This window comes from Salvelinus namaycush, chromosome 19 (genome assembly GCF_016432855.1).
Source record: "Salvelinus namaycush isolate Seneca chromosome 19, SaNama_1.0, whole genome shotgun sequence".
Classification (NCBI taxonomy): domain Eukaryota; kingdom Metazoa; phylum Chordata; class Actinopteri; order Salmoniformes; family Salmonidae; genus Salvelinus; species Salvelinus namaycush.
Window position 1 is genome coordinate 38,823,277 of NC_052325.1, and position 13,447 is coordinate 38,836,723.

General features: G+C 41.6%; 1 protein-coding gene across 1 annotated transcript in view; it reads right to left on the reverse strand.

Annotated features, from left to right (window-relative positions):
* Window positions 1–12,605, reverse strand: part of LOC120064016 (sodium channel protein type 2 subunit alpha-like) — a 31,344-nt gene extending 18,739 nt beyond the window's left edge. Inside the window, exons 1-10 of the mRNA XM_039014326.1 lie at window positions 12,345–12,605; window positions 10,572–10,690; window positions 10,234–10,323; window positions 10,011–10,139; window positions 9,114–9,205; window positions 6,647–6,910; window positions 6,099–6,162; window positions 5,742–5,883; window positions 2,232–2,438; window positions 757–1,035 (exon numbers count right to left, since the gene is read on the reverse strand). Of these exons, the coding sequence (XP_038870254.1) occupies window positions 757–1,035; window positions 2,232–2,438; window positions 5,742–5,883; window positions 6,099–6,162; window positions 6,647–6,910; window positions 9,114–9,205; window positions 10,011–10,139; window positions 10,234–10,323; window positions 10,572–10,690; window positions 12,345–12,605 (1,647 nt within the window). The remainder of the gene's footprint in view (window positions 1–756; window positions 1,036–2,231; window positions 2,439–5,741; window positions 5,884–6,098; window positions 6,163–6,646; window positions 6,911–9,113; window positions 9,206–10,010; window positions 10,140–10,233; window positions 10,324–10,571; window positions 10,691–12,344) is intronic.
* Between the last annotated feature and the right edge of the window lie 842 nt (window positions 12,606–13,447).

The window sequence follows — 13,447 nt, forward strand, 5'->3', positions numbered from 1 at the left end:
CTTTTATACGTCTTACTACTCGAAAGTTGTCTTTATTCTCGCAAAAAAAACTCCTGTGGCTTATTTTTCAAATTGTCATGTTTCGTTTCTAAATGTCTGCGCAAGAGTGAATGTTTCCCTCGAGAGAGTAACAGTTAATGTGATTGGATGTTAATTATTTGCCACGTCTACCTGTATTTGACATTGTGTTGTTATTTCGCTGAACAGTAGATGGTTTCATTTTATTTTTTGCAGTGAAATGAGGGTACTCAGGCGGGAAAAAAACCTCACCCAATGTATAGCCCCGTTGGAAAATATAAATGTACTGTTTGAAAATGTGAAGAGAAAAAAACATATTTTTAAATGGCGTACCCCCGACGGCATTGTGCGTACCCCAGTTTGGGAATACCTGATCTAGAAGATGACCTCAGGGATAATATAAAAGGAAATGTGCAAGAGCACAATGAAGAGGATAATGATGGTAATGACGACAAGCACAATCCTGTTGCCTTTGCTGATGAGGATGATGAGAAGGATGCTGATGAGGAAGATAGTAATTACGATGATAATACAATTGAAAGATGACGGTGCTGCTGAAAATGGAGATGATAGGGTAGCGTTGATATTGATAATGCCGAAAATAATAATGCTGATGAGATGAATAGATTCACTAAGGAGTGTGTAGCATGCACAACAATTCACCAATACAGCGAACACACATGATTTTGATAGCCAAAGGTAAAGGTAGGGTAAAGCAGTATGATAAATTATCCTGACCTGGTATGGTGTTGAACAGCTCATGTCATAGTTGTGCAGGTTAGAGGCATCCATGGAGAAGCGGAAGTGACTCTTTTTCATACTGCTTTCGGACTCAGACCTGTGACACTTGTCATTGTCCTCTCTCTCCTCCTCCTCCCTCTGCTTCCTCTTCTTGCGCCTGTTGCGCCTCTCTTTGGCGCTCTTGGAGCTGAGTTTGGAGGCCTCTGAGGAGGTCTCAGTGAGGTCCCCTCTCTCACTGAATTCCCCACTCTCAGCTGCCATCACCGTTGCCGCCGCCTGTAAACCAATCAACACACCTAAGCTATGGTTGTCAGGGGAAACACGTGACTCAGCAGGGCAACACGTCAGAAATAGACACAATAGGCTATTAAATGCCTTCTAAATTTAGATTAAAATACATTTACCTTTGAATACCTTTGAACATTTGTTATCTGAATTCTTTAAAAAATCTTGTCCTTTTTCAGTTTAAGATAAATAAGAATATGAAGAGTATATTTCCAAAATGCTATATCCATTAGTTTTTCACATTTGTGTTTTTTCACTAGAAATTATTGTTTATTGGTGCCTTCATATGTGTGTAAAACTGCTGAGCGTGAAAAACTCAGCAGCGTTGCAGTTCTTGATACAAACCAGTGCACCTGGCACCTACTACCATACCCCATTCAAAGGCACATACATATTTTGCCTTGCCCATTCACCCTCTGAATGGCACACATACACAATCCATGTCTCAATTGTGTCAAGGCTTAAAAATCCTTCTTTAACCTGTCTCCTCCCCTTCATCTACACTGATTGAAGTGGATTTAACAAGTGAAACAAATCAATAAGGGATCATAGATTTCATCTGTACTCACCTGGTCAGTCTACGTCATGGAAATCATGTTTTGTACCCTCAGTGTATATCTATTGTTTAGCTGGAATGGAATGTTCGTATCCTCTATATTTGACTGTAATATGTGGTTGTTTTACCAAGCTATCTTAAGAGGAATGCATGTATTGCTCTGGATAAGAAATGATTGCAAAATTAGTTTTAAAATATTAATGTCAGAAATGTATCATTTGTACAGCTCTATTATAAATGCCATTAGTTGTTACATTTGACTGTGTAAAACCTAGCAGTACTACTTATTTCTCTAAGAATGAGGCAGATATCTAGCATTTTGCTAAAAAAAAAACATGATTATTTGTCTCTCTGAAATGAAACCATCAAGCGATAGATTTTAAACAAATACATGTCTGTCACTGAACAATTAGATAGTGGAAAAAACACACCCATCTCTTTCATCATTTCTTTAAACAACAAAAGGTAATTTACCTACATTTCTGAAAATGGATATATAGCTTTTAGGAATGAAACTCTTCATATATCACTAGCAATGTAAATGACTATTAAAGGAATTCCATGGTTGTTGTAATTAATGAGTGTGCTGTAATGTTTGGCATATAGAGTTGAAATGGGGGATATCCTGTACCTGTGCATCCTCCTGCTGTCTCCTCAGCTGCTCCAGCATGGCTTGGAACTCCTCCTCCTTCTTCTGAGCCTCCTCCATGGTGGCCTGGTTCTGCTCGTCGTACGCCATGGCAACCACAGCCAGGATCAGGTTGATCAGGTAGAAGGAGCCCAGGAAGATGACCAGCACAAAGAAGATCATATACGGCTTCCCAGCAGCCCGCAGGGTCTGGAAGAGGAACAACACCTCTTGTGACACATTTCTTACAACCTCTTCGAACATATCTCCAAAGTAAATCACCAGTCTTTCGTATTACACCTCGTATAACATATCTCTTTTGAGAGGATGCTAGTGGAACCCTAAAAGGACCACGATAAAACATGCATAAAATGTCTGCTCACATAACAAGCAATTTGGAACATGCACATTAACCCTGTGACATTGCACACCTGATCTGGGGTATTGTTCTGTATTATTTGCTCAGAATGCTTCGCTGATCTCTCTATTCAAGGGACAACAATGCATTCAAAAAGACATGTTGTCTTTGCTTTAGTCATGATGCGCAAAATCTTTGTTTCTTTGAGCAGAAATGCACCTGCCCTCCATTAGGAGGTTGTTTGAACAGGGGACTGGCAATCTTCTTTTTGATTTCTGTTTTGTAATGGGAGAATGTACTCATTTTCATCACACAGCAAATGATGCCTGTCTTTGTGTTTTCAAGAGAACCTGTAGCCATCAAGTTAAACATGTCACAAACTAGGGCCAGGATCTATTTTAACAAACCTAACGCATTGGTAAATCTAAGCACTGATGGTAGTGCCATACGTCCAGGGGTGTGTCAGAAATATTGTTGCTGTTTTCACAGTCGTTATTTTGAGCGCAATAGCTGGCGGTGGTGTAGGTGTGACGAGGGCTTGGCCACTCACTGGCCAATCAAGGTGTTCCATGGCTTATTACTGCTTTTGTCTCAAGTTCTGCAGGTCTTTGTGTTGTTATCAACTCCAATTCGGCTGGGGACACGGAATATTCTGGTCCTAGTCCATTGTTGATTGATCCTACGGTTTATTAAATAGCATAGGTTACAGTAACAAGGTATAGCAACAGTAAAAAAAATAATAAACATCCAGTGATTGCTCAATATGGTTGGAGTGTTGACAGTCAACATTGCTGTAGTTGGCTTCAATGAATATAGGCCTTAACGCATCGCACTTCTGCTCAAGTAAAAATGACTAGGCTCCCGTAAATTGTGCTGTATGTGCGAGGCACGTTTTCAATAAGCAAGATGTAGCCTAGTCATTATATAGCCTGCCATTATAGGACAGCACTATTTGAATAGCCTATGTTTGGAGGAGCGTATCTGGTAACCGGACAAGAGGCTGGTTACGTATCTGGTAACCGGACAATGGGGATGGATACAAGCCGAATGGAGCACTGCAGGTAGGCCGATGGGAATTGTGAATAATACAAAAGCATGTCGGCAAAAGCCTCGCGACTAGAATCCTTTTATGGATAGGCTGCTCGTGAATTATAAAGACACCAGACACATTGCTGTTGAAGCAGCTTTCGTTATAGTAGGGTACGTTTTTTTTAATCAAACGAAATCAAACGAAACGGAAAAACAACTTTAATGTTTTTAAATATGAGTGTCCCCGGATTATCTTATCATTTGCTCCATTATTGGCATACAACCTACATGGAGAGTTTTTTAATGCACTTCCAAAATAATAACAGGAGCTGGCTAAAACAATGTATTAGCCTACATAGATAAAAGGGAGATGTCCGCTCACTGTTTTGCTGCTAAAGCGTTGGTGATGAAGATTCATTTTAAAGCGGTCTCACGACCCAAACCCTTTGGCGGCCCTGTGTTTTCACATGTACATTGATTGTTTTTTTATCTGATGCTACACTAAGATAAGATCAGAAACATACATTTTTCTAAACTAATCCAATCTGTAAGTGGTTGGATTCATAGCAACTGTTAGTGAGATAGTTGTTCCAGTTTGACGTAGGTAGTCTCCCTCCATGTACTGTATTGTCTTCCCTACTCTGACAGGTGTTCTGAATGCAAGTTAGGGGTGATGTAAAAGTGCCGGATATCTTCCTCCAAACAGAGATTGAATATTACATTGCAAACTACATAATGTGACACATTAAGAAATATTCAAATAAGGCTTTACACCCGTATTACTCAAAGGATGTAAACCCGAAAGAGAAATGCACTCAGCTGGAGTTGATTGTTAATTCATTTAGTGTCATTTTAACTCCAGAAATATCAACACCATGTCCGAGTAGTTTTCAGACAAAATGGGGGTTGGACCATATAAACACCAACATGTTGTTAAATTCGACTCCATATGAGTTGAATTAACTCTTGCAATTGTACTGTGTATGCTTGGTTTTTAATGAAATGAAACGAAATGGGAAAAAAACATTTGTTTTTCATGTTTCTAAATATGAGGTTTACAGGCACAAAAAGCACATCTCACTTGCTCCATGTGCATATGGGCACTGTGTGTCACAGCTGGATAGGCTTTGCTTCCATTGTTAAAATCCATGCCATAACCAACCGCGTTACCGCTAAGTCCAGTATTCGGTTGGTCTTAAATATCCCAAGCAGCGCATACTGAAATTGGCACTTTGGTGCACGTTTTTAAGGACACACCTTAGATAATGCCAACCCTCCCACCTCAGCACATGCAAGCTCATTTAAGACAGGTAAATGACCAATCCTGGCATATGGTTTGAAAATAGAAGAGTGCCGGCTTTAACAGGTTGAAATTGCAAATAAGCGTGCATTTGACAATTGCGCTGGGCGTTGGTTTAACACCAGACAAAATTATAGCCCATAGTGTTCCTCACAGGTGCAATCAGAAGCACAGGAACACAGGGATCTCCACTGAGCACAGAAGTTGGCACAAATGGGTCTGTCCAATGCAACGACAACACTAGCAGTCCTTTTGCCTGTAAAAAAGCCCCCAGTATCACGTCATAATGCAGACAGACCATAGAGTTGGGATAGAGGGCGCACTTGGCCCAAAGCCTTTTTTAGCAAGGGTAGCGCCCCTTGAGGTAGGCTTGAGGAACCAGCCTGATCGCTGCCTTCACAATTCTTTAAGGAATGGCCATCAGGCTGGTTCCACCAGGCTTCCAATGAGAGCTTTCACCATTTTGAAGTAGTCAACATGGTGGGACTTGCTATGGGTCAACGAACGATCACAGAATTCCATCCTGGTCAGCGGAAGGGGTAAGCCAATGAGTTATTCTCCTGAGCAAACATTCCACAATTACAGGTGGCAGTTAATCACTAACCTTGGCTTTATACCTGTTTAGATGATACACTCCAGCACAGTAAGTGGTATGCACCTATTCAGTCTATGTACAAACTACCAATAAACTCATAGATGTAAAAGAGGAAGAGATGGACTACTTTAAAATGGAGATAGCCCTCAATGGCAGTAGCCAAGCTGTCACAAAAAGCGGCCATTGCAAAGACAGGAGATGAGCTCTCTAGTACATCTCTATGAGACAGACCTGCTGGTAGAGGTTCTCCCAGTAGTCCTGAGTCATCAGTCTGAACAGAGACAGGAAGGCCCAGCTGAACGTGTCAAAGCTGGTGTAGCCGTAGTCTGGGTTCCGGCCCGCTTTGACGCACCAGAATCCCTCTGGACACAGCCTACAACAAACAACAAGCCTGGGAAACTCAAACAGAATCAGAATCACCATCACTGCATTCCCAATATCCTGTGAAGTCTATTTTGATGTTAACGCACAAAGACATGCACGACCGCACGCAGGTACGCACACGCACACACACAAACAAACGCAAGCACAATCAATAGTGCATCCTGACAATGAGACACAAAGGTAGTAATGTGGGCTCAATCTTACCCAGCACCACTGCCATTTCCACAAAGCAAAGCATCCCTTTTACCTGGGAGGTAGTAATAATTATCTACAGGAAAAAGAGACAAGTCAATCTTTTGTCAACTGCAAAAAAGAGAAATGAATTTCATTCTCACCTCCATCATCACAGCATTGTAACTAGTGAACAGTTCAAAGCTTTAGTCATGAAAAGCCCTTTCCTTATCTATTGTCTCCCCTTTGATCCCATGGCTGCCCAGGTCCTAGTGTCATGGCCATCCAGGTGCCATTTTCCCCATTTGGGTGGTGACTCAATGCCCTCCGTGTTGACAAGCTAAACATGCCACTAGTATCATCCACAAACCGGCAGTGTTATGATGAACCGCCACACTACTTCCCACCAGAAGCTCTTACGAACCCCTCTCAGCCATTCCTGTCATTTTACATTACGCTCTTCAGCCGGGGCTGCTTGTTTGGCTATTAGCAATGAGCTGTGACTCACTCACTGTGGTCCGTGGTTACTAGCACGGCTTTCACCCTCCAATGACTGTCTAAAGCCAAAGAACCATGCTTACCAGGATTATTAGTGTAATTGGTCCAGTTGACCGCGACGGTCTCGTTAAAGTCCGCATCATTATACTCCTTCCCATTAAAGTCCAATGTATCATTCAAGAGGTTGGTTGAGTTAGGACGGATCCTTAAACATTTGTTTCTTAAATTGCCCATGAACAGCTGCAGCCCTACTAGGGCAAAGACACTTAGGCAGAATACAGTGAGGATCATCACGTCTGACAGTTTCTTCACTGACTGGATCAGCGCTCCCACAATGGTCTTCAGGCCTGCAGGACACGACAGAACCTCACTGTTATTCGCATAGGAGTCTTATACAGTGTATGCAAAGAAGAAGTGTCATTTGTATACAATGTAAACATCACAGCATGAAACGTCATCTCTGTTGCTCATATGTTAAAAAACAAATAGTGTGGGTAGGTGTCCAAAACGCAAAATCCACACATTTTTCATTTTGTGTTTTTTCACTAGAAATGATTGCTTAATGTGTGTGTAAAATATGACTGTTCTCAGATTTTTTATTCATAGATTTTATATGTGTCTAAACGTTATATTTCCGTTGCTTAGCTGGAATGGAATGTTTGTATACAGTGTATTTGACTGTATGTGGTTGTCTCACCTAGCTATCTTAAGATCAATTAACTGAGTCGCTCTGGATAAATAACTAAAATATTACATGCAAATTATTTACATACAGATGTTATATAACTGTATTGATTTGTTTTATATTGATGTCACAAATGTATCATTTGTACAGTCCTTAATTTAAAAAATGTGTTATTTGTTACTTTGGACTGTGTAAAACCTAGCAGTCCTACTTAATTATCTGAGAGTGAGGCGGATATACACTGAGTGTACAAAACATTAAGGACAACTTCTTAATATTGAGTTGCACCCCCTCTCCCCCTTTTGTCCTCAGAACAGCCTCAATTCGTCAGGGCATGGACTCTACAAGGTGTCAAAAGCATTCCACAGGGATGCTGGCCCATGTTGACTCCATTGCTTCCCAAAGTTGTGTCAAGTTGGCTGGATGTCCCTTGGGTGGTGGAGCATTGTTGATATACACGGGAAACTGTTTAGCGTGAAAAACTCAGCAGCTTTGCAGTTCTTGACACAAACCGGTGCACCTGGCACCTACTACCATACTCTGTTCAAAGGCACTTAAATCTTGTGCCTTGCCCATTCACCCTCTGAATGGCAGACAAACACAATCAATGTCTTAATTGTTTCAAGGCTTAAAAATCCTTCTTTAACCTGTCTCCTCCCCTTCATCTACACTGATTGAAGTGGATTTAACAAGAGACATCAATAAGGGATCATAGCTTTCACTTGGGTTCACCTGGTCAGTCTATGCCATGGAAAGAACAGGTGTCCTTAATGTTTTTTACACTCAGTGTATAGCGTTTTGCAAAAAAACATGATTATTTGTCTTTCTAAAATGAAACCATCAAGAGATAGATTTTAAACAGATACATGTCTGTCATTGAACAACCCCATGCCATGATTAGATAGTGAAAAAAACACACCAACCTCTGTCAAACGTTCTTTAAACAATAAAAGCGAATTTACCAACATTTTTGAAAATGGATATATAGCGATTTTGAAAGAAACTCCTCAATTGTCAAAGAATGGTACGCTGGCAGTGCAGTGACAAATATTCTACTGTCTCAACTGGTGGTCTTACACCATAAGAATGTTTAATCTGTTATCTAACGTTCTTTTCTCCACTAGAATTATATGAGCCATGATAAGCACATAATATTTTCTGACTAAGATCCAAATCCCAGTAATATGTTTATAGCACACAATGTAGCTTCAAATTAAGTCTCTGATTGCTCTATGGTTGATTATAAAAACAAATAAGCTGAGGAGCATAGTTGTAATCATGGCCAGGCAGTTCTGGCCACAAATTGACATATGTTGTAGTAGATATTATACCTGTGTGTTATACACCCTACCAAGAGTTTGGATCAGAAAATATGTCGTAGAGTATAATAACAAAAGCATGCATGTCTGTGAGGAAGGGCATACATCACAATCAGCTCTGACGTATGACCCACCCTTACCAGACCAAAACACAGTCTGTCTTCACTGAACAGGAACAGTTGAACGAAGACAAACACCAGTCAGGGAGAACACTGACAAGCAACCATCCCAAACAGCGAAGGAAGGAGACAAGAGCTGGACAGCACCACAAACACAATTAAAGCTGGATTTAAACAAAGTCTCATGCAAACAAAATCGACTAGACCCCCAAGGCTGTTCAATAAAAATAAACAAATCAATAAATAAAATAGTCTAAAAGCAAGAAATCCTTTCCATTTTAAATGAACTGCTTCAGATTCCTGCTTTTACTGGCAGCATGAGAGGCAAACCTAAAGAAAAGCGTAAAGGTGTAGTAACCCATAAACTTTGATGGAGTGAGTAGTACAGCACCACTCTTTGGCTCCGAAACCTTAACCTGGCTCTCACCTGGGATGACCGATATAGTTTTCAGTGCTCGGAGAACCCTGAACGTTCTCAGTGCTGACACATTGCCCAGGTCCACAAACGATGTGACATATCTGTAATAAAAGGGAAGTCGCATACAGACGCCATGACAGGACAACAAAGAGCAGTCGGAGGAAACATCACACAAGGAAGGGGCTGGCTGACAGCTGGCAGCAGGCACTCCTTACCTGGGATAACTGAAATAGTTTTCAAAGCTCTCAGTACTCTGAAAGTGCGAAGAGCTGAAACATTGCCTAGTTTTACAAACTCTGTTACATACCTGCAGGAAAATTCACAATTACAATAGAGCTTGTGTAGTTCAGGAGAAAATACATTCATGTAACATGGCAACGTCCCTAAACCCCTCAAACACTATTACATGGTGGGATAGACAATAGGTGTGAGGATTCTGAGGAAGGACACTAGCAAAGCTAAGATTAGACTGAGAAGTGCCTCAATATTCCTCATTTCTGCATGGTATTGTAATTACAAAGACGTGCAACCATTCCAACACAGTATTACAAGACAACTGTTGTCTTGTGTATGCTCCAACAATTAATACACTAACAACACAAAGAATAAACTAAGGGGACTTGTTGCCCCTGAACAACAAACAGAATCAATGTACTAAACTACATGGACAGTTACCCAATACTTGTAACTCATCTGCCTCAAGCAGATAAAGCAAATGGTAGTGAAGTCTGGTAGCTGTTAGTAGAAATAGGCAAAATGACTTGTAGTGTAGAAGTGGGTTTGTCGTGAGAACTTTACAGACTGAACATTAGTGTATAGTGTTGCCACTAGTTTCATCATACAGCTAGGTACGCAGGATACAGTATCCTGTTACAGCACATGACAGGAAAATGTGTGAATACTTACGCCATGACAATGACACAGAAATCCAACCAGTTCCATGGATCTCGTAGAAAGGTGAACTTCCCGACACAGAAGCCCCTTGCCAATATTTTTATAAGAGATTCAAATGTATAAATTCCAGTGAATGTGTACCTGTTGCAAACAAAGGGGACTGGTTAGTCGACATAGATAATTGTGGATGTGTATTGTGGATGCATGTCGATTTTGGGGTAAGAGGATGACTTACTCTATATTCTTTGCCCAGTCCGGGGGCTGACTCAGGGTCATAAACGCACAATTGGTAAGGATAGTGAACATGATTACCATGCTGAACAATGTGGAGGCAGTTGTCAAGGAAACTGAACTGTCCAGACTGGTTAATTTAATATTGCTTACACATGACATAGATACACCACCTGACATCAGGGATAGAACGTATCAGGTGACCACATATCTTCAGTACACAAATCCCTATATTGCACTAATTATCTGTTCAAACAGGATAAAGACATGGGATATAGGATATAGATTTAATTTGACCTAAAAAAAAACATAATTTAAAAACAAATGTCAATGAAAGGATATGAGTGAACCAAAACCTTAATTGATATTCTTCTAAGAGGGTTGAAGGGGCTTAAGACATACAAGGCAGGAGTGGCGTTGAAGCGGAAGATGGCCTTCCCTCGGTTCAATACTATAAAGGTCTGTGAGAGAGAGAGAGAGAGAGAGAGAGAGAGAGAGAGAGAGAGAGAGAGAGAGAGAGAGAGAGAGAGAGAGAGAGAGAGAGAGAGAGAGAGAGAGAGAGAGAGAGAGAGAGAGAGAGAGAGAGAGAGAGAGAGAGAGAGAGAGAGAGAGAGAGAGAGAGAGAGAGAGAGAGAGAGAGAGAGAGAGAGAGAGAGAGAGAGAGAGAGAGAGAGAGAGAGAGAGAGAGAGAGAGGGGGAGAAAGACACACCATGAGACTGTTAACACATATTCATGGTCAGTTAGGAGTGATGGAAATGAACTATTCACTAAACAAAAATATGTGATACTCTGTGGTAGAGAGCACAGTGATACTCTGTGGTAGGGCTGGGCGATATGACGATATCTATATCGATATATAAACGTCTATCGTTTCATATTATGCTCTATCGTTTATTTCGTTGGGTTGCAAATCACACTCTTTACGGGAATATTTTCCGTCAATTGGACGTCGCTTTGCGTTCTTCCACACGTGCCACGTGGAAGGAAATTTGCAACACAAACAAACATGGAGGAGAGTGAACGTGACACAAAGCACGGAGAATGTACCTAAAAGAGGGGCTACTTCAGTCGGATGGACGTGTTTTGGGCATGAAAAGTCTGACACAGACCAGAAAACCGTCCTCTGCCAAATATGCCGCAGGCCGGTCCCGACTACAGGCTCAAACACCACTAACCTCTTTTGCTACCTACGCAAGAATCATGTGAAACAGTACGGAGAGAGTCTACGGATGAGACCCCAAAAAGTAGTCGAGTGCTCAAAACAAACCCCTGACTCAGACGTTGCAAGAGGCTTTTGCCCGCGGCACACCATATGGCAAAGAATCATGAAGATGGAAGGAGATAACAGCTGCAGTTAAAACTTAGCAAAGACAACTTAGCAAATTTACACGGTAGAGAAATGGGGGTTTCGTGAGTTGGTGCTAACACTCGACCCAAGGTACCAAATGCAAATACCTTTTATTTGTTGAGTATAATTCAAAATGTAATAAGAAATAGGCCTTTACATGTGGTCATTTTATATAAAGATTTATTAATTGAATTTACAGAAAATATGTATATCGTGATATGTATCGTTATCGGGATATGAAATGACCTATATCGGGATATGATATTTTGGCCATATTGCCCAGCCCTACTCTGTGGTGTGGTAAAATGTCCTCCCTGAAATTGTCAGATGGTATCCCTATCGATCCTTGCTTTCCTGTCACCTTGAATACAAAGGCTCTGGATGGATGACAGCGTGCTCCATCACCTGACCTACACAATAACAACTGAACCTGGATCTGACAACAGAGAAAGCCTGTGCTACGACAACTCTGGGTGTCACAGCATCACAGTGCCCGACCCAGAGATCTCTCACAGCACGGTATACTGTACACATGACTGGATAGACAGTAGTATGCATCAACATAAACCGTCTGCTCAAAATATTATGCAGATCCAAAGTTGAGGGCTACTGTATCCAAAAACATAATCTACTACATCCGTTATGCAACATTACAGACAACTGTGTGTCTATGCTTTCCAAGACTGCCATAACCCTTCACAACTCCTTCAAACACCTCTTCCTTGGTTTCAAAGCCCAGCTCTTTGTGATGACTAATCCAACTCACTTTCTGATTGCTGTAGAAGGTGTCCAGGTCCTCCAGTGGTGTGGACACCAATCCTTTGGGAATGTCCCCGTATATGAGTGGCAGTGATTTGCCTGCCTCCAGGTCACTGCTGGGCTTGGGTCCGTTGTCGTCATCGTCATTGGGCTTCCCCTTGGGTTTCTTGGCGTTCTCCTCAGCGATCCGCCTCTCGATGGCATCAAGGGACTCACGACAAAACAGGAGGAAGCTGTCTGGTCCTGGCGGTACAAGCAGCTGTGCCATCTTTTCATCCTGCACATTCAGAGTGAACGGCTAGCCTCCTTCAATAGAAAGGACTGGAGAAACAAGAGGGAGAAGCTCCAGTTAGAGGCAAGTGTAGTGACTCTGTATCAACTCCTGAGGCATGGATATCCTAAAAACGACATAAAACCTCTGAAATATTTCTACTGAAGGAAATGTGCAACCTGTATGAGTGCAGAACACAGTGACTTGGACAATATTCTTCCGATATAATCTTACAGTCACAATCATCCAATGTCACATAGATACCAGTGACAAAAGGAAACAGAAATGCTTTCCATACCGCATCTCTTTGGCAGTATAACAATCAATATGAGGTACTTTACAGTCTATTCTTCACATCTATTACGTTACTTTAAAAAAACAAGCCCATGAGTGGAGGGAGATCTGTCTGTGGATCCCACAGAGGACAAGTAGCAATCCATTATCAGCCTAGGGAGACCTGACTTCGCTCTTTAATCCACAGCAACTACCTGGCAATAATGAAATCAGACTTGCCATATAATACAGGCTTCTAGTTTAACCCATTACTCTCTGCTCCAGAGCCAATCCTACCGACAACAGCTAGAAGGCGTGGTTTCGTTCCGAGCCCAGAGTTTCCACCTTAAAATGAGTAACGAAATTACAGAGGTAGAGGCTGATGTTCCAAATAGGCTCAGAGAGTAGTAAGAGGATGCACAGGGACACTGCAAGGGCAATATCGAGCATCCCTTTTACTACAGCTCCCCTCTGCATCTGTCCCGCTGTGGAGAGGCCTCAGCTTTATCTCTATGTCATAGGCTTTATAGTGCAATAGTGTCATAAAATAAGTCCATTGTTTGTCT